General features: G+C 44.2%; 1 protein-coding gene across 5 annotated transcripts in view; it reads right to left on the reverse strand.

Annotated features, from left to right (window-relative positions):
* The window catches only part of ATG16L1 (autophagy related 16 like 1), a 101,743-nt gene that overhangs the window by 45,048 nt on the left and 35,026 nt on the right, over positions 1 to 21,669 (reverse strand). For all 5 annotated transcript variants that reach the window (XM_077488382.1, XM_077488384.1, XM_077488383.1 and 2 more), the window contains 5 exons: positions 17,002 to 17,107; positions 12,385 to 12,458; positions 11,967 to 12,218; positions 3,895 to 3,960; positions 437 to 520 (listed from right to left, as the gene is read on the reverse strand). In XM_077488382.1, coding sequence (XP_077344508.1) covers positions 437 to 520; positions 3,895 to 3,960; positions 11,967 to 12,218; positions 12,385 to 12,458; positions 17,002 to 17,107 — 582 coding nt within the window. The remainder of the gene's footprint in view (positions 1 to 436; positions 521 to 3,894; positions 3,961 to 11,966; positions 12,219 to 12,384; positions 12,459 to 17,001; positions 17,108 to 21,669) is intronic.

Here is a 21,669-nt window from a genome sequence, read left to right on the forward strand (position 1 = left end):
GGAGAAATATTTTTCAATACACCTCAATGGGACACATTGGTTGGAACACATTCTGGAGGAAAACAATGTTATGGTGTCCATGCATTTTGCTTGCACTGTAAACTGCAGCAAAACATACAACACCCCTGGTAAAATGAAAACGTGTGAGTCATAGCACTGCAGGAATCGGAAACAAGGTCTATAGATGATATGTGCACATAGTTTGGCATTTGTGTCTCTGTGCATGGCATGCATTCAGTTAAGAGCTTAACCCTACAAGTGAGAACACAAAACAAAACAGGCCATTCTCAAGAGTTAAAATAAGACAACTAGTAAGATTATATAAAAAAAAAAAAAAAAAACACACAGAAGAAAACTACAACACAATGCAGTAGCTCTGATTTGAGGACACAATGACAAGTAAACTCCCTATCTATAAACATGAGTCCTCACTCACCTGGAGATTCGCCCAATTGGTGGTGCTGCTGCAGCATCCCCCGAGACATCAGCATTATCATTCAACACCTCTATATCATCATCTCTGCAGGAGGGGAAATACACACCCTATGTTAAACTAACCAGCCCAGCGAAGCTTTACACCAAGCAGCTATGTTAGCATATCAATATGCACAACCTTTTAGAAACAGAAGAAAGCATGTTTGAGTACTGAAGTTATACAATAGAAGGGTGGATGAAAACAGTGTCAGACAGGAAGACAGCAAATTAAATTAGATAAAGGATTCTTCACATTTTGGTAAACATACAACTTTATTTTGTGTCCATACATACAATAAATAATAAAAGGAAACAAACAGTTCACAACAAACGGCAAAACAAACGGCAAAACACTTGCCATTATGAAAGCTGCTTGGAAGCAGTGTTCCCAAAAACTGTATTTGGCTACCCACAGGCATGACAGTGTGCTTGGCAGACTTGTGCATTATCCTTTGGCTGTACCAAGTTTTGAACTGCAGTCATGTGAGTGACCTTGTTAAATATGGAGACGATTCCTCTCCGGGTACAGGAAATGTCAGCAAACAGCTCTATGGCCACGACCATTTTGTGCTATTGATCCATTAATCTTCCAATGGCATATCCGAAAAGATTATTTGTGTGATAGAAATGGATGAAGAATTCCGTTCCATTGACAAACATTTCTTGCCAATAAATAAAAGATTTTTATTTTCTTTTAAATCACATTTTATTGGCAGGATGAAAAATCTGACACCAAGCTTATTATCTATAATGTTTTTTTTTCTGTATGGGTGTGTGTCCAGCGAGGCCTGCCTGGTGGTCTTGCAACATTTTTAAAAGGCAGTGCACCACAGAGCAGAGATGGTTCACCTTCAGTGCATTGTGGTGCACTACAATGCTAGTGTGTTTCTGTGCACTATGCTGGATTCCATTCAGTATGAACATGCCCTAGATTCTCACCCATGCGATCCAATTCCTGTCCGAATCCAGTTTGCACTACGATCTGTGAACCGATCTGGGGGTGTCATTAACATATATGTTTTGACACCAGCAGGGGTTCGCGGAGAGCAGTGTGAACTGCCTATGGGAGAGATGCAATGCAGGAACTGCCACTGGAATCTCTCCAGTTCCTGCATTGCTACAGTGTGAACCTAGGCTTACTGTTAATTTTCAAGTAATCGTGACTATACTTTGAAAAACTGTGAATCTTGTCCATAGAAAAGCAGAAAATCTGGGAAGGATTTCTTAAAATGAATGACTGTATGGAGCATGGGCTGAAAGTCATTTTTAGTCATGAATATAATTTTGTTTTTAAACCAGGTGGGGTTTAAGACATGGCAACACCATCACGCTAACAGGACGTGCATACACATATGGAGAGCTGTGATGTGGTACATTTTTTGGGCAATCGGTTCCTGTAGTGCTGGGTGAAGCACTAGTGGCACACAAGTGGTATTTTTTGTGTTTTTATTTTGCAGTTAAGATGTCTGCAATATGAAGGTCTATTTCATGCAATTGCTACTAATACTGTGACTGGCAATTGAAGGATGACCACTGCCATTAAACAAGCCTGTGATAGATAGATAGATAGATACTGTATTTATCGGCGTATAACACGCACTTTTTCCCCCTTAAAATCGTGGGAAAGTCGGGGGTGCGTGTTATACGCCGATCCCCACTGTCTGTGAGGCTAAAATACTGAGCGCCGCCGGAAAAGACCGAGCGCCGCCGCCGGAAAAGACCGAGCGCCGCCGCCGGAAAAGACCGAGCGCCGCCGCCGGAAAAGAACGAGCGGCGCCGCCGGAAAAGAACGAGCGGCGCCGCCGGAAAAGAACGAGCGCCGCCGCCGGAAAAGACCGAGCGCCGCCGGAAAAGACCGAGCGCTGCCAGAAAAGACCGAGCCGTCTGCTCGGCTCCGCTCGTAGTCCCGCCTCCCTGCTGTTTCTGGAGCAAGCGCTGCCGAAAAAGACGAGCCGACTCTACTGTGTACTCGGCTCGGCGGGACTGCGAGCCGAGCCAAGCCGAATATACAGTAGAGTCGGCTCGGTCTTTTTCGGCAGCGCTTGCTGCAGAAACAGCAGGGAGGTGGGACTACGAGCGGAGCCGAGCAGACGGCTCGGTCTTTTTCGGCGGCGCTCGGTCTTTTTCGGCGGCGCTCGCTCGGTCTGTCTCGGCGGCGGGATATTTAAACATGGGCAAGGCTGCAAACGGCGCTGGGCGAGCTGGAAATGACACTGGCAAGCTGCAAATGACACTCTGCAAGGCTGCAAACAGCGGTGGGCAAGCTGCAAATGGCACTGATCATTCTGCAATGATGGACAAGGCTGCAGATGCACACTGATATGGCTGCATTGACGGGCATTTAAATGTAAGTTTTTTTCCCTTAAACTTCCCTCCTAAACTTGGGGTGCGTGTTATACGCCGATAAATACGGTGTATATATATATATATATATATATATATATATATATATATATATACACACACACACACACACAGTTAGACATCAGTCCATCCAGTTCAACCTGAGTGTCTAAAATTGTCCCCATCACTGTACATTGCACACCCACATCGGTCCCTACCCTCAAGGACCCACAATCCAAGGTCCCCATTTATATACTAGGGCCAATTTTGGACAGAAGCCAATTAATCTACCTACATGTCTTTGGAGTGTGGGAGGAAACCGGAGTACCTGGAGGAAACCCACGCAGGCACAGGGAGAACATGCAAACTCCAGGCAGGTAGTGTCGTGGTTGAGATTCGAACCAGCGACCCTTCCTACTGCTAGGTGAGAGTGCTAACAGTGTGTGTGTGAGTGTGTTTTAAAGCGGTTGCAAACAGCTGGATAATTATAATTTTTTTTTGTACCTGCAAGCAAAAGGTATTATGTGCTAGTATGCATTGCATACTAGCACATTATGTTAAACTTACCTTAAAAAGGAAGCTCCGTCAGCGCTGTAAGCGCTCTCATCTTCATCCGTCTTGCTAATGTGTTCGGGGGACTCTGACTCCGTGACTGGTCGGAGCTGCAGTGACGTCACTCCCGTGCATGCACGAGACTCTGAAGAAACGGCATGGGTGCCCGTTCCTTCAGAGCGCATGCGCCAGTGATGTCACTGGCTGCATGTACACTAAATATCACCTAAACATTTATGAGATATTTACACTACCTATAGGTAAAAGGAAAGGATTGAAGTTTATTTCCACTTTAAAAAAAATAAGTGATTGTTGACCTACATGGGGTCACTTATTTTTATAGTGAGTCTGCTTCTATTGGTGGTGCGTTCTGTGGTAGAGGAGAGGATTTTCAGCCAAAACACTGATTGCAGCAGAGGAGGATGGATATAGATTTTATTTATTGACTTACACTGAACTAAGATATTCACATGACGATTTCCTGTTGACCTGGACAAGAGCTCCTTATTAGATGATCATACTTACTGCTCCACAGACAGAGGTTCCTTGGCAGCATCAGCCAGTTCCTTCTGAAGACGCGCCTGTCGCCTCCTAGAGAATAAAAAAAAAAAAATAATAATGAATGAATATATGTATGTATGTGTGTGTGCGCGCGTGTGTATGTACGTACGTATACACACACACACATATACATATATATATATATATATATATATATATATATATATATATATATATATATATATATATATATATATATATATATATATATATATATATATACACACACATACACACATTTAATAAGAATAGCGGTGTATGAGAGACAATATATGCAAAATACCAAGTTAATAATATGCTTTTATTTAATGGATGCTAAACTTACATCGGAGATCGTAAGTATAGTAATGTCTTTGGAGTGTGGCCAAATGATGCACCATGAAGTCTGACGTTAACTCAATCTTAACCTCCCCTACTTATCAGTGATGTCACCCAAAGGGCACCATGTATACAAAAAGCTAAAAGTGAACTCCCAAACTACTCCTTTTCCCTCTCACCTCTTCTTAATTGGAACAAGCAGTGAACATTAGTAGCATTCACACACAGTGGGATAATGGCTACATTCCTACATACAGTGGGATAATGGAGAACAACATAACCAACCACCTTTAGTAATTCGGATCACAGCAACAAAAAATAAAATACATTTGGAGGAGGATTAGAATAATAGAAGGTTGAATAGAACTTTTATTTTAAACTAGAGTCTAGTGTAATTTGCAAGTAACCTCTTATAAAAGCATGTTTTACTCATACTACATGTTAAACAAGTACTTAAATGTTTAACCACTTGCATACTGGGCACTTAAACCCCCCTCATGTTCAGCTTTCAATGCTGCACATTTTGAATGACAATTGCGTGGTCATGCTACACTGTACTCAAATTCCATTTTTATAATTATTTTCACACAAATGGAGCTTTTTGTAGCATTTAATCACCACTTGGGTTTTTATTTTTGCAAAAAAAAAAAAAGAAAAATAAAGACAGAAATTTTTGAAAAAAAAAAAAAAAAGGAAGACATGTTTCATGGTTTGTTATAAAATTTTGCAAAACACATACTTTTTTCTCCTTTATTGATATTCACTGATAAGGCTGCACAGAAAGACACAGATAAGGCAACACTGATAGGCACTGATAAGATGGCGCTGAAGGGCAGCACTGTTGTGCACTGGTAGGTGGCACAGAAGCCTCGGCAGAGACTCTACAGTGTGATGGCGAACCTTGGCACCCCAGATGTTTTGGAACTACATTTCCCATGAGTCTCATGCACTCTGCAGTGTAGTTGAGCATCATGGGAAATGTAGTTCCAAAACATCTGGGGTGCCAAGGTTCGCCATCACTGCTCTACACGATCAGAACTGATGTACCCCTCACAGCCGCTGGTCATCGGCTTTTTTCCTCTTCAAGCTACCAGCTCAAGGAGAAAAAATAGCCGATTACCGGCTGTGTTTACATTACATGATCAGATGTCATTGGCCGACAGCTGATCACGTGGTAAGGGGTCAGGATCGTGATGTCGCCTTCCCCCCTTCTGCAGTCCTATGGTTCCTTCTGGAATCTATCGCCCTCTTTTGGTGGCCATTAGTATGACATCCAGCAATGCTAATCAAACTTTGACCCTTTAAAATCTCCATAGGCGACGTTTAAAAAATTCTACAGGTTGCATGTTTTTGTGCACAGAGGAGGTCTAGGGCTAGAATTATTGCTTTCGCTCTACCAATCGTGGCTATACCTCACCTGTGTGGTTTGAACACCGTTTTCATATGCGGGCGCTACTCACGTATGCGCTGGCTTCTGCACGCAAGCTCGGAGGGGCGCAATTTTTTTTCTTACTTATTTTAAACTTTTCTTTTTTCACTGCTCTTTTGAAAAAAAAAAAAAAAAATTGTCACTTTTATTCCTATTACAAGGAATGTAAAAATAGAAAAAAGCATGACAGATCCTCCTAAATATGAGATCTGGTGTCCACCCTGCAATGACTTGGAGATAGGTGGGGGGCTATCTTCCCCTCACTCATCTCCATGTCAGGCCAGGGACAGGTCCAGATTGCCTCCGCCATTACCGGCGGCTACGGTAAGTGGCGGAGGGCACCGGAGCATGGCAGGAGAGGGAGGGCCCCCTCTCCCTACACCGATAAAAGTGATCTCGCAGCGAATCCATTGCAGAGGCCACTTTTATCTGAAAGAGAACCGCCGGCTCTTGAAGAGGATACTGGGGTTATGGTAGCTAGCTGCTAACAAAACGTTTTTTCTCTTCAAAGACCGGACGTATATAGTCGTCCTGCAGGAAGGAATCGGTTAATTAAAATTAAACGTATTATTTGTCATCTCCCTGCTTGACCCCTTTCACTCAGGCTGTCTGATCGGGTTTGCCTGTCAGTTTTTCAGGCAGACCTGATTTGACCCTTTGCAGGGATATGGCGGTCTTGTGTCCCTGCAAGGCAGGAAATAAAAGCAGTCACATTTGTTCTAGTTGTCTGTGTAAATTTAAGATTAATTTAATATTAAAAATAAACCTTTGTCAGTAGTTTAAAAAAAACCTGGTCAGGTCCCATTCATTCTAAACTGGCACTCTTCGCGGATGACCTGCTATTGTTTGTAACCCAACCCCACATATCATTACCACATATAATGCAGGAATTCACGAGGTTTGGCAAGTTGAGCAATTTTAAAGTAAACCATACTAAATCCGAAATCCTGAACATCTCCCTGTCCCAGGCGGTCCTCCACCAGGTATCCGATAGGTATCCATTTAAAACTGGAGCTACCTCCATTCGCTACCTCGGAATCCAAATACCCAGGGAGAGATTCCAATTATTTTCTCTGAATTATGCATCCCTCATGCTTAGAACCAAGACTGATCTCTTGAATTATGCAAAAAAATGCCTATCATGGCTAGGTAGAGTGAATGCCCTAAAAATGGACGTCCTCCCTCGGCTTCTCTATCTGTTCCAAACAATTCCCATTTCCATACCCTCCTGGTTTTTTACGAAGCTCCGCCAACTATTCTCCTCCTTCATCTGGGAAGGGGCTCGTCCCCGGATACGCTATGAGACTATCGCTCCCCAAGTCTCGTGGCGGAGCAGGAGCTCCAGACGCCTCCATACTATAGAGCAGCTGTGCTCACGCGTATACTTAACTGGTTTCATCATTCCTCCTCCAAATTGTGGGTGCAGATAGAGAGCCATATTAACCCAATAGATCTTTGTGCATTGCCGTGGACGCCCACTGAATTCCTGAAAGGAGAGGAAACCCTGAGTGACCTCACCCGACAAACCATACAAATATGGACCCGAATGAATTCCTCCAAGACCCTATCTCCCCTGAAGGGACCCATGACTCCTTTGTTTGGGAATCCGGCTTTTCCACCGGCCCTAAGGGGAGTGAACTTTGGACCTTGGTGTAAGGAGGACCATAGGCGACTTGCTCAAGTCCTACGCTCAGACCCTTCTCTGACCCAAGACATTCCCTCCGACTCATCTGCTAATACCTCGAGGCATTGGCTGCAGAGGCAACAGGTGATATCCTTCATCCGCACCTTCCCATCTTTACCCGATTTACTCACTGACCTAACGGACTAGGAGAACATGCTGCTTCAGGACACCCCTCCTGCACATGTAGTCTCTCAAATGTATTCTCTTTTGCATACGGCTTACAACCCTGACCTTCCCCCTTACACACAGGCATGGAAGGAAGACCTGGGCCACTCCATCTCACCTATAGACTTTCAGAAGTGCTTCATACTGACTCATAAAATGTCTCTAGCCTCCAACTCTCAAGAAAAGGGGTTTAAACTGTTGACCCGCTGGTACAGGTGCCCTTCGACTCTGCACCGGATGAACTCGGCGCTTCCGGATACTTGCTGGCGTTGCTTGTCATCTAGGGGAACCTTACTTCACATTTGGTGGGAATGCCCCCCTGTGAGGAGGTTCTGGCAAAAGATTTTAGACTTGTATTGCCGACTCATGGCAACCTCAATTGCACCCTCTCCTGAGCTAGTTCTGCTATCTCTACTCCCGGGACCATTTAAGTCAATCAAACAGGACGTTCTGCACCACTTTTTGGCGGCCGCTAGAACGGTGTTGCCCAGACATTGGCGGTCGATGGACATGCCTTCCCTGGGGGATTGGGCGCTTGAAGTGGACCGCATTAATAGGTTGGAACGAATGTCGCAGGAAATGGGTAGGGAGGAGCAATTCTCCAAGACCTGGACCTCGTGGTCTATGTTTCGATATTCCTCAGAATTTATTTCATGGGCCACAGAGGATTCTACCGATACACCTGTGTGACCAGGGTGGAATACCTATTTCTTTAACCCTAACGCTCTTTACTGTCCTGACCCTTCTTCCTTTACTCTCTTCCCCCTTTCTTCCCTCCCTTATACATGGGGCAACACCACCTGATTAATTCAAAACCTCCAGTTCATTAGACCGGGATGGGGGCACATACAGTCCCCCCCCCCCCCCCCCCCAAGAAGAGACGTGGACAGAATGGGAACAACAGCCCTAGTTTAATTGTAATGAGTGGGCATCACTCAGTGAGAGGATAGTGGTGCGCTCATATTTACTTTACATTGTAATGGACACTGTGGGCTTACAGGCTCTTACATTTTACTACACAAACCGATCCCCAAGAACTCCTATTGCCATAGAGATGGTCTGACCCCATTGTAGCAGAATTAGCCTTTTCTGTTTTTCTAGTTATGTATCACAGTGAAACAAATCTGTTGGATTATTATGTACTTTCTTTTTCCTCTTGTTTCTCTAACATGTTCTCATGTTTTAATAAAATAAGATTGAATTAAAAAAAACCTGGCTCCTTTTTTAGCTGGCTCCTAGATTCCAAGCAAATCTGTCAAGCCCTGTACTAGATGCCACTTTCTAAAATTCTTATAAATACAGTTTTTCTTATCCCCGATCAGTGGTCACGTGACTGCCCTGCGCCGTTTTCCTCCAATGTTGTATTACAGAGGGAGTTCCGCTTGGCAGACATCTGGGAGGAGAGCTCAGCCCCTCCCTCTGTAATAAATACATCGACGGAAGACAGCGCCGTGCAGTCACATGCTGCTGATCGGGGATAAGAAAAATTATATTTATAAAAAGAAGAATTTTAGAAGATTGCATTTAGTATATACATCTTGTAATCCTAGCAGAGCATCTGGCAGTGGCTGTGTGCACAGCCTTAAACACTTTAAGGTAGGGCTGCAACTCACGATTATTTTCATAATCGATTAGTTGGCCGATTATTGTTTTGATTAATCGGTTAATAACCTTAAAAAAAAAATATATGGTGTATAATTTTGTTAAATATGCAACGTTAAAAAAAAGAGAAAAAAAAAGAAATGTATTCTTAAATATCTCTATGCAGTGGTAAATATAAATAACCAACTATATGGTTAGAGAGCAAAATCTCTTATCCACTGTGAGAACAACAGACAGAAGAGATATACTGTATATACAATTAGAGGAGATCTTCCCTCAAAAAAAAAAATTTTCATTTTAAGAACATTTGTTTGATTTTCTAATCATTACTGGGGGTCAAAGCGATGTTAATTTTCAACCACAGTGACGGGAAAATTCGGAAATAGAAAACTGCTTGGTGAATGGAATTTTCAGACAGTGTGGTTTTTCGTTCAGAAATGACATTCATTTTAAAAACACAATGTTAAAAACAAGGGAAAATTTAAAAACATTCTTTCAGCGAATGTACAAATATTTTTTGTCTGAAAATGTATCCGTGTGGCCAGCATAAGCCTCGGTATGCAGTTTGCTTTTGATCTGTTTCTGCAGTGCGTTTTGATTTTTGCACATGTGATTTGAGTTTGCATTTTTTTTGGGCAAGTTGATGTTGGGCAGATTAAAAACACACAATTTGCTGCAAAACCCATTACATGCTTTACTGCACTTTCTCCATTGAAGTACATTGAAACAAAAAAGCATTGATTTGCATCAAAAAAAAGTCCCTGACCGTTTCCAAATACACAACGGCTGAAAAAAAGCATAGATGTGAACGTGTCCCATAGGAAACCATGTAAATGAACTGTAGTGCGTTTCTGCAAAAAGCACCAAAAAACACATAGGTATGAACCAGGTCTAAGACGTTTAGTAACATAATGGGGTTAAAGAAACAAAACAAAAAAGTAGCCCTTTATGATACAACAAAAAGCAAATCACTACTGTAAACGGTTAATTTTTTAACTGTATAACTGTGAAAGTGGTATTTACAGTAGCGATTTGCCATTTTTGTACTATAAAGGGCTAGTTTTAGCTTTTTTTAACCCCATTATGTTACTGGCCGATTAATCGATTATGAAAATCTATTAATTTCATAATCGATCAATTAGTTGTTTCAGCCCTACTTTAAGGGCTAAACTAGGGTGGAATAATGAGCACTTGTCTTATAAACGAGTATTTCAAAGTCTCTGTGGAACTTGCAATGTGGTAATGTTGAGTGTGATGAACAATCTTGAAAAGTAAAGTTTTACTTTTGCAGCTGCAGTCCATTAGGCAAGTCAGTCAAAAAGTAGCATCAGAGTTGGTGGAGCAATAGTTAAAGGACAGCTCTCTCCCTGCCTGTCATATAGAAAAGATTTGTTTATCTATAGTTGGCCTAACGCCAGCCATAAACTGAGAAAATTTCTTTCCTGCAACCACAAATTAAGGCAGACACAGTGTTGATGCTGGAATCCCTCCTGCTGGGCTACTGTCTTCTCCCGGAGGAGGGCCAGGGGAAGCCACCCCCGCCGGAAGAGGACAGTGATCATTGCTACCGGCTATAGTATAGTCGCAGGTAAAACCCAGCATGCTGGTTGTACCCAAGCTGATCGGTCAACCTGGGTACAGTCATCCTGACCATACACAGTTCAAGGCAGAAAAACACCAGCCTTAAAATGATATTTAAAACAAATTTACATTGAAAATAAATAAATAATTCACGTCTGTAGTTTCACTTTAGAAGCACATGCTCAAAAAAAAGATTGTAGTCCACCAACCTTTAAAAGCATTAAAAGGTTATCTGATGTTGTACTTGTCCTCCAAGATCTGATTGGCTTGCTCTAGCACACATTTCCGAGGCTGTAAAAATTCTACACTAACGCACAGAGAAAAAAAGTAATCAACACTCCATAGCACACATAGGGGGTTATTTACTAAAGGCAAATCCACTTTGCACAAGTGTACTTGGAAGTAAAGTTGCTGTAGATCTGAGGGGGACATGCAAGGAAAATAAAACACAGCATTTTAGCTTGCACATGATTGGATGATAAAAATCAGCAGAGCTTCCCCTCATTTCAGATCTACTCCTTAGATTTAGAGCGACTGCACTTCCAAGAGCATTTGCAGTGCACTTGTAGTGCAAAGTGGATTTGCCTTTCCTAAATAACCCCCATAGCCTGTTACTGCCCAAGTTCTATAAATTATTTTCTGGATACCATCTACCCTTTGCTCAGCACTGAAATGTATTGTTCATTATTTTGCAGATCATGTCCTTTAAACAAGGATACAGTAATAAAGTGCCCTACTTGTCTGTCTTTACAATAGGTTTATCGTGTTTAAATGGAAAATTCAATTGGTTCAGCTAAAATTACATGTTTTAAAAACAAAAGACAAGTAAATACCCTGCAATAATAAACAAAAAAACAGGATGTGTCTTTAGGCTAGGTTCACACTATTACAGGCACAGAAAGGCATGTATTCGCAAAGGTTCCCATAACACCAGGCAGCCGCATCAAAAACATGCTGCTTTTAACCAGATGCACTGGGGTGCCAATAATCCTTAATGGCACCCCCAGGCAATGGAAACTGTGCTGTTACCTACACGTGGAACGCATGACGTCAAAGCATCACATGATTTTCCTACAGGGATGCTTTTAAAAGGGTGCAAGGACTTTTTGCCTGCATTTGCAAATCACTAGACTGCTGTGCCCATGCAAATGCAGCTGCAGGGAAACACAAAGATGTGAACTTAACCTTAGATGTAACATAAACCATAAAACATTACTACTTCTGAAGATGGTACAAATGAAAGTGAATGGGCCTCACTTTGTGTCTTTCTCATTTTCTGCATTAAGACGATTAGCTTCCTGAGCTTTCTCAGCCATCCAACGGGTTACAAGCTCCTGGTTATCCTCAGTGGTTTTTCGCAGTTTTTCTTCCAAAGCGTTAAAGGTTATCTGCAGGGCGTCGTATTCGTCTTTTAAGGTCTGATTGACTCGCTCCAGTTCTTGCAGTTTATTTCTTAGTTCTTGACACTCTGTCTCCAGACTGTTAATGGAACGCACATAGTCCTCTATCCTGAAAAGGCAGCAGCTTCAGAATTGCAGAAAACTATCATACAAGGAGGTCACTTCAAGATAAATGTAATATGGGAAACTACCTTTACAGAAATAAAGAGAAGCAAAAAGTAGACACTTCAGAATAAATTATCAAAAGTAAAGTAAAACAATGGTTTTCTACTCACGTCTCTTTGTTAGCCTGGATTTCTTTGCCCTTCTGATTCATCTGATTGTTCAGTTCTATAACCGTCTGAGCCAGCTAACAGGGAGGGACATGGAAAGCAGATCGAACAGTGTATCTAAAATGTTCATCTTCCCTGAGGCTACACACAACTGCTACTATTAACCAAGTTCAATTAGTGGTGAACTGTTAAAGCAGATAAATAAAAAAAAATCACAACAAGCTGCCTGTCAGTACAACCCCCACACTCGTCAGTTTTAACATTCACCTAAAGAGACTGTAAAGTACTTTTTTTTTTTTTTTTTAATAACACACGGTATACTTCTCTGTTCTGTGCAATGGTTTTGCACAAAGCAGTCCCAATCCTCCTCTTCTCAGGTCCCTGACAGCACTTTACGCTCATCTTCTTTGAGTGCCACCATAGGAAGATGCTTCCTATGGTGGTACACATGCAGGCTGGATCCCGAGCCAGGCTGACATACACACAGTGCGTCTCAGCCCCACCCCCGCTCCCTCATCACTGGATACGATTGACAGCAGCAGAAGCCAATGGCTCCCACTGCAGTTAGGTGGAGAGAGCAGCTCCGCTGCTCCCAAGCACAGTGCTAGATTAAGATCAGGCTCAGGTAAGCATTTGGGGGGCTATGGGTTTGGGAACTGACACTAGAAGGTGTTTTACGGTAATGCAGAGAATTAAGGTAAAAAGACCTTCAGACTTTACAAACACTCTAAAAAAAAAAAAAAAAAAAAAACACTTTGGTGTCATTTTCAAACTTCCAGTAACCATTTTTATCCAAAGTTTGTACCTCCAACCACCTGCTATGGCCATAATGAGTGGGTGAAGGACACAGGTGCAATGTCCAGCCCTGGCGAAGACAGCCTGTCAAAGTCTCTGAGAGACTGACAGTTGCTGTAACTGGACAGTGCACCTAGCAGTATGAACATTTAGGGCAGTATGCGTCAAAGGACAAATACCAGAAATGCAAGATGTCTGCTTTCTGGACATGCGTCCCTGGGTGTATACTGCCCTAAATGTAAGTATCATTAGGTGCACCATCCAGCCACAGAGGTTGTCAAGCTACTCAGTCACAATGCTCTCCCAAGTCCTTAATCCTCTAGTTCAGTGGTCATCAACCCTGTTCTCAGGACCCACTAACAGGCCAGGTTTGCAAGATAACTGAAATACATCACAGGTGATATCATTTTCTGCTGTGATTGTAGTATTCCAGTCTGCATCTCCCCAAGGCAATACATAAAACCTGGCCTGTTAGTGGGCCCCGAGGACAGGGTTGATGACCACTTTTTTTTTTTTTGAAAGCCTGTGGCGTGCAAAACACTCAAAAATTTCACCCAGTGCATAAAAAATGTCCACACACAAAGAGTGACACAAAAAAGTGCAGACGGGTACACAAGCCCTCTAAAATCAGAGGGCCTTGTCCTGAATCCCCCGGGGGCGTTAGGCTCCTGACAGGGACAAGGACAGTTAAAACTTGGTCTTCCTGGCCGAAACCAGTCAGACCCTGTTCTTTGGAAGGTCTGCCGAGACAGACCCACCCAAATACTAGGTGAGGCTCCCCCGAAGGGAGACCCCAACCCTAAGAAAGAGGGCGAACTAAACCAGAAGGCCATGTCCACCCCCTCCCCAGACTTTCAGGACAGGCCCTGGGACCTGTGACCCTACTCATCACAGCAAACGTGCAAAGTGACAAAACAAGACGTGACAAACAAACACACACTGAAAATAAATAAAAAGTGGGGAAGGGATAGTGGAGAGGAGAGCGAAAAGGTGGTCATTGTGTGAAACAATGACCAAGCCCTCCAGCCAGGAATAAAAAATTCTTCTGGTCCCAGCCAAAAGGCCCGGCCCAAGAGGCAGGTGCTAAAAAAGCGTGTTTTGGTGCAGTGACCTTGGTGCCCAAAATCAATGCGACCCTCACTCACAGTTCTTAGGCACCCCTGGACTGCCACTCCAGGGGCACATACTCCATAGGCTTTCAAGACTGCCCTGACCCACGGTCCGGACCACAGCAGCCCCCACCCCAGACAGGAAGGCATGAAGTTCAGGAAGCTTGGCGAGAGCCCTTTGCCATCAGGCTCCACCGTCGCTCCCATCACTCCTTCCTAATTACATTCGGGAAGTACTAACCGCTCCTCCCCCCCAGCGTAGGAGAAGCCGGTATTCCCTCCCGAAAAAAACTGTCCAGGGCTAGAACTACCCCAATCCAGGCCAGAAGGCCAGGTACTCGACCCTCTGGATCAGACCAGTGGCAGCACCCATCCTCACCAGGAGCATCCTTCCAGACGGCTCAGACTCGACCATGCATCGGTCCCCAGTTTACTGTCGGGAGGCACGACGTGGCCCCTACCGAAACCATCCTTCCGGATGCTAATTACGCCATCGGAGAGCGCTGACCAAACCCTCTCTATTAGGGATGGAACAGCGCCTCCTTTGGCAACTGATAAGAACAGATACTACACTTGATCTGATGACCACTGCTCTAGTTAAACCACATTAAAGACAATAGTTATATAGGAGTTGGTTGTCAAGAGAACAGGGATAACCAAGATTAGTCAATTAAGTGGGTTATTGCAACTTTTCTGAATGAATCAAAGTATATCAATTAAATTATCTGAGCAAACACACTCTGGCAAGTGAACTTCAGACCAATGGCTGAGAAATTAGTCTGATGAATAAAATCGTTTTCTATGGTGCCGCACTATCAACATCCCATGTTAGCTTAGTTTGTTTTTTTAAATAGCACACTGCTGTATTTAAGCTTTAGAGGTGTTGTAAAGTCAGAAGGTTTATTTAAATCCATTCTATGCATTAAGATAAAAATAAACCTGTGTGCAACAGCCCCCCTAATGCTTATCTGTGCCCCCTTTCGATCCAGCGATGTCCATGACTGCCTTGAGCATCCAGGACACCCCTTCTCATTGGTTGAGACACTGACAGCAGCAGGATCCAATGCCAGTTAGTTAACCAATGAGGAGAAAGAGGGGGTGGGGGAAAACTGCAGCTCACTGTCTGAATGCTTACAAAGGGCTACGGCTCGGCTCCCCCAATAGCGAGCTGCTTGCTGTGGGAGAACTCAAAAGGTGGGAGGGGCCAGGAGCACCGAAGAGTATCCTGAGAAGAGAAGGATCCAGGCTGCTCTGTGCAAAACCAACTGCACAGGGCAGGTAAGTATAACATGTTTTTTTTTCCCAATAAAAATAACAAACAAGACTTTACAATCAATTTAAAAACCATGATCCCCATTTAAAGGCCCACTCTCACCAAAAATATATTTTAAATACTTGTATACAGATAGGTAATACATAGTAAAGTGGTTGCCTACCATTTCATATACCTTTATTTGTATTTTTCTCTACAGAGTACATGCAGATAAATACATTCAGCAATTACTGTGACAAGAGCAGTGCATGCGCAACTGCCGCAGCATTTTTTAACCATGTGAATGAAAGGCAGCCATTGAAAAAAATATCAACTATCAGTTTCTGCTCTAGCTCCTTCCTAGTCACAATTATCTTCACCAGAGATACACTTTACTTATACTCAGGGCTTTTTTTTCACCAGGAACATGGGGGAACACAGTTCCGGCAACTTCAGCACTGAATGTATGTAATATGGTAAGGGGTGCTGGATTGTGTTACAGTGTTTATTGATGCTGGCTACTGGGGGGTCAGTTGTTACTGGTGGTGCTTTTTTTTGCACAGGTTTATTGTTGCTGGCAGGGGGTCAATTGTTGCTGGCTAGGATATTTTTTTGCAGGTGGTCCATCTTTGCTGGGGGGGGGGGGGGGGGGTCTATTGGTGGCTGCAAGGGGATAATTTTTACTGCTTTTCTTGTTATTAACAAATTCCATACAAATTACCACAAATGTTACTTTGTTCTGTATTTTCTAAAAGGGGCAGTACTGAGAGTCGGATAGGGGGTGGAACCAAGTAACGGTGCTCGGAGGTGGGTAGGAGCAGAGACCAGTGCCAACTCTGAAAATGTGTAGTTCCTGCACCTATTCTAAGAAAAAAAAGCCCTGCTTATACTAGCATTGGTCCTTAATCAGCTAGCAACCTACTCTACCTCCTGGACAAAATCAGATTCTATGCTCGCCTTTTCCCTGCTCCAATCAGCTCATCTTGCTACTCGTATGACCACCTAGCCCACAACCAAATACTGTTGGCCTTCTATCTACCCACCAGTCCAAGATCATCTGCCATAGTCATTGCTTTTTCTTGGCGAGATATTCCCTAAGGGTTAATCATATGTAAAGGAATACAGACACTGCATCTTTCTCAGTAGAACACTCCAGGTGCATCAGATCATTAAAATTATTTAGTCACTCCCTTTTAGAACCAGGATTGAAAAGAGTGACACAGGGTTTTCTTCAGAGCAACGAAAGGTAGGAATCCGCAACAAAGTTTGTTGAGATCCTTGCAATATACATTGATCATCCAGAGGGGATTGTTACTATGGAGCTACTATTTATCCATCTTGTAAGTTTCCATTCACCTAACCAAATTCTTTTGCTGCTTAGAAAAAAAAAAAAAACTAATAAACTATGATGAAACATATTAAAGCTCATATACAAGCAGGTAATTGGCACTAAATATCAGATACCTCTCCACGCTTTTTATGGAGTTCTGTCAGCTCCTCCTGGTGTTTTATCCTCATCTGAGCCATATCTTGCAGTATCGCATCATTACGCATTCCATCTGGACCTGGGCTATAGTGAAGAAATAAACAGGTTTGGTATCCACCGTTATGAAAAAGATTAAAAAAGAATGCTTTACACATTTTTCAAGTATTAAGCAGTTGGTGGTAGTAGAACCTCCAAGCTCAGAGATCCCACTAATTGAAGCATCAGATAGACAGCAAGGCAAAATATCAGCAAGTATAAGATCAGACGTATTTTGTGAACAAATCACTATAACTGTGTGATTTGTCAATACCGACAGCCTGTGACAAGTTTCTGACAGTACCATACGAGGCGATATCATCTGTGCAGATATCAGATTGCATACTGGAGGTACCTGCCAGTGATTGAACTCGCCAATTCAGAATGTCATACTAAGGCGTTTGCATGGTCACAGTTCAGGCCCTTGGCATGATAAGCAAATAATAAAAAAACACACACACACACACACACACACACACACACCCACACACACCAGGGTTATTACCAGTTAATGCTCTTTTCCAGGAACCTTCCAAGACGGCTTACAGAACACATGATCTACTTTGTAAAAGACCGCCCATAGGCCATGGCCCCTCAGTATTGCCAAATAACCAAAGGCACAGATAAAATAAATGCTTCCATTGGTGCAACCAACTTGGCTTTACGTAACTATTGCTATGAAACGAGGGGGGGGGGGGGGGTGTAGGGAACTGACACTGTCCTGGAGAAAGAGCGTTACCAGGTAATAACCCTATTACACCGCCCCCCACCAAGTCATCTTCAAGGACTGCTTACAGAAAGGACAAACTAGAACTACCGATCAGGGCGGGACCACAGCCCGCAGCACTTTTCTGCCAAAGGACCGGTCTCAATTAGCAAGCACATCCAGCCTATAGTGCTTTACAAACGTATGAAAGCTGGACCAGGTTGCCGCTTTGCATATCTGGAGGAGCGAAGCTCCGGCCCTTTGAGCCCATAATGTAGATACTGGTCCTGTGCAATGAGCGTTGACTCCTGTTGGTGGTGGTAGAGATGCTGTCTTGTACTTCTAAGATCGTCGACTTCATCCACCTGCCGATAGTATTTTTTGATGCCCTTTTACCTTTGTTGGGACCAGCAAACAGTACGAACAGACTCGTGGAGGATCTGCACTCTTTGGTGCACTTCTATATATGCAATGGAACATCTTCTCACGCCTATTTTATTAAGCTTGGCCTGGTTCTTCTACTAGCCTTCGATTCAGGAAGCTCGATCGCGCAGATACATGTACCTTGAGGGTACTGACTGTAAGGTTTAGGTCTGCATCTGTTTGAAGGAATTCTCGAACCGCCGGGAGGATCATAGGGCCTGAGGTTCTGTTAATTGTACGCCAAACACCAAACTTTTTCCAGATCTTGTTGTATATAGTATCGGTGGCGGCTTTACTCCCAAGGATAGTATCAATTACTTTTCCTGACAGCCCCTTCCACTCTCAAAGCTCCCTCTCAGTAGCCAGGCCCTAAGAGACTGTTCATCTGCAGATGACTCCCTGTTCCCTGATAAATGAGGTCTTCAAGAATTTGTGGTGCTGAGTTTTAACAGTCCTGGGAACCAAGCCCTCCAAGGCCAAAACAGGGCAATTAGAATGACTTTCGTCCTTGAGGCGCTTATCTTTTGGTATGAGGGCAAATGGAGGAGACACATGTTAGGTCTGTTCCCCAAGGTTGTGATAGGGCATCTAGGCCCATACTGAGCTGATCCCTTTGCAGGAAGAAGAACCGGCCCACTTTTCTGTTTACTCTGGTCACAAACAGGTCTATCTGGGGCATCCCCCATTTCACCACGATTAGTTCAAACACTGTTCGATTTAAACACCATTCCGTCTGCGAGAGAGTTTCCATGCTTAAGGCGTCTGCCAGTGAGTTTAGTTCTCCTTTCAGGTGCACAGAAGATTGGGATAGAAGATTTACTTCTGTCCATCCCAGAATCTTTTCTGCTATACTCATTAGACTCGCTGCTCTCATACTAGAGCTGCACAATTAATTGTATAAAAAAAACGTGATCTTGATTAAACCCCTGACATCTCTATTGCAGAGTTTGCGATTCTTTCATATAACAAGTGGAGAGACTTATCTGATCACTCAGCTGTGAAAAGAAAACATCCAGCAGTCTGCCAAGTTTGTAATATGAAACATTATAACTCTTCCTTCTTAGATCAAAAGAATACACTTGTGTGAAGAAAATTTTTTTTTTTAAAAATAATCCGGGCAGTCTGCCAAGTTTTCAACAAGTGTAAATGCAGGAAGTTTAACCACTTGCCGACCGCCGCACGACGATATACGTCGGCAGAATGGCACGGGCAGGCATATGGGCGTATATATAAGTCCCTGCCTGCCCGCGGGTGGGGGGCCCGATCGGGCCCCCCCCCCGGTGCCTGCGGCGGTCGGCATTCCGTCGAGAGCGATCCGGGATGAGGGGGCGGCCATTCATTCATGGCCACCCCCTCGCGATCGCTCTCGACGAATGGAAATCCCCGGTGACATCACTTCCTCTCCTGTAATGTAAACACAGGAGAGGAAGTGATGTATTCTCTCCTCCGTGTCGGTATTTTTCGTTCCGACACGGAGGAGAGCGGATCGGTGAGTTGCACCAACACTCTACACACACAGTAGAACATGCCAGGCACACTCACACCCCCCCTTTACCCCCCGATCACCCCCCCAATTACCCCTGCCCCCCAGTCACAGTGACACCAATGTCATTTTTTTTTTTATTTTTTTTTTTTTTTGCATTGGTGTCATTTGTGACTGTAATAACTGTTAGGGGAGTTAGAGTTAGCCCCCTTTAGTTCTAATGTGCCCCCCTAACCCCCCCCAATAAAGGTTTAACCCCGTGATCACCCCCCGTCGCCAGTGTCACTAAGGCTGGGTTCACATTGCAGCGGTTTATGAGAACGAATGTGATTCGCACCGCACTGCAGTGCAAATCACATCCGATCTCTGTGCGATTCGAGTTCAGCCATTCGCCGCACCCGCCACACCCGCCGCACCCGCCGCAAATTCGCACGGGACCCTTTTTTTGGCCCGCAGCAGAATCGGATCGCATGGGTGTTCACACCATGCGATCCGAGTTTGCAGATCGCACTGCGATATGCGAACTGATCTGGGGGTGTCAGTAACATTTCACTGACACTCCCAGCAGTTCGCATAGGGCAGTGTGAACTGCCGCCGGGAGGCATGCGATGCGGGAACCCGCCGCGGATTCGCGGCGTTTCCGCATCGCTCCAGTGTGAACCCAGCCTAATAAGCGATCATTTTTCTGATCGCCGTATTAGTGTCACAGGTGACGCTAGTTAGGCAGGTAGGTATTTAGGTTCGCCGCAGCTTTTTATAGCGCCAGGGACCCCCATATACTACCGCATAAAGCCCCCTGATTGCCCCCTAGTTAACCCTTTCACCTGTGATCACCATATAACTGTTACAGGTGACGCTGGTTGGTTAGTTATTTTTTTATAGTTTCAGGGCACCCGCCATTTATTACCTAATAAAGGTTTAACCCCCTGATCACCCGGCGGGTGTCATTTGTGACTAATAACTGTTAGGGCAGTTAGGGTTAGCCCCCTTTAGTTCTAAGGTACCCCCCTAACCCCCCCAATAAAGGTTTAACCCCGTGATCACCCCCCGTCGCCAGTGTCACTAAGGCTGGGTTCACATTGCAGCGGTTTGAGAACGGATGTGATTCGCACCGCACTGCAGTGCAAATCACATCCGATCTCTGTGCGATTCGAGTTCAGCCATTCGCCGCACCCGCCGCAAATTCGCACGGGACCCTTTTTTTGGCCCGCAGCAGAATCGGATCGCATGGGTGTTCACACCATGCGATCCGAGTTTGCAGATCGCACTGCGATATGCGAACTGATCTGGGGGTGTCAGTAACATTTCACTGACACTCCCAGCAGTTCGCATAGGGCAGTGTGAACTGCCACCGGGAGGCATGCGATGCGGGAACCCGCCGCGCATTCGTGGCGTTCCCGCATCGCTCCAGTGTGAACCCAGCCTAATAAGCGATCGTTTTTCTAAAGCTGTATTAGTGTCACAGGTGACGCTAGTTAGGCAGGTAGGTATTTAGGTTCGCCGCAGCTTTTTATAGCGCCAGGGACCCCCATATACTACCGCATAAAGCCCCCTGATTGCCCCCTAGTTAACCCTTTCACCAGTGATCACCATATAACTGTTACAGGTGACGCTGGTTGGTTAGTTATTTTTTTATAGTTTCAGGGCACCCGCCATTTATTACCTAGTCTCACTAGTGTACCCCTAAATTTAGGGGTGTCTACTTTCCAAAATGGGGTCATTTGGGGGGGGGTTTGTGCCATCTTGGCATTTTATGGCCTTCAAAACTGTAACGCCCTTAGAAAGCCTGAAGGCGGTGCTTGGTTTTCGGGGCCCCGTACGCGGCTAGGCTCCCAAAAAGTCCCACATATGTGGTATCCCCGTACTCAGGAGAAGCAGCAGAATTTATTTTGGGGTGTCATTTCACATATGCCCATGGCATGCGTGAGCAATATATCATTTAGTGACAACTTTGTGAAAAAAAAAAAAAAAAAAAAAAAAAAGTTTGTAATTTTCCCG

This window comes from Lithobates pipiens, unplaced genomic scaffold, assembly GCF_037356315.1.
Source record: "Lithobates pipiens isolate NorthernLeopardFrog02 unplaced genomic scaffold, aLitPip1_a1.2 Scaffold_18, whole genome shotgun sequence".
NCBI lineage: Eukaryota > Metazoa > Chordata > Amphibia > Anura > Ranidae > Lithobates > Lithobates pipiens.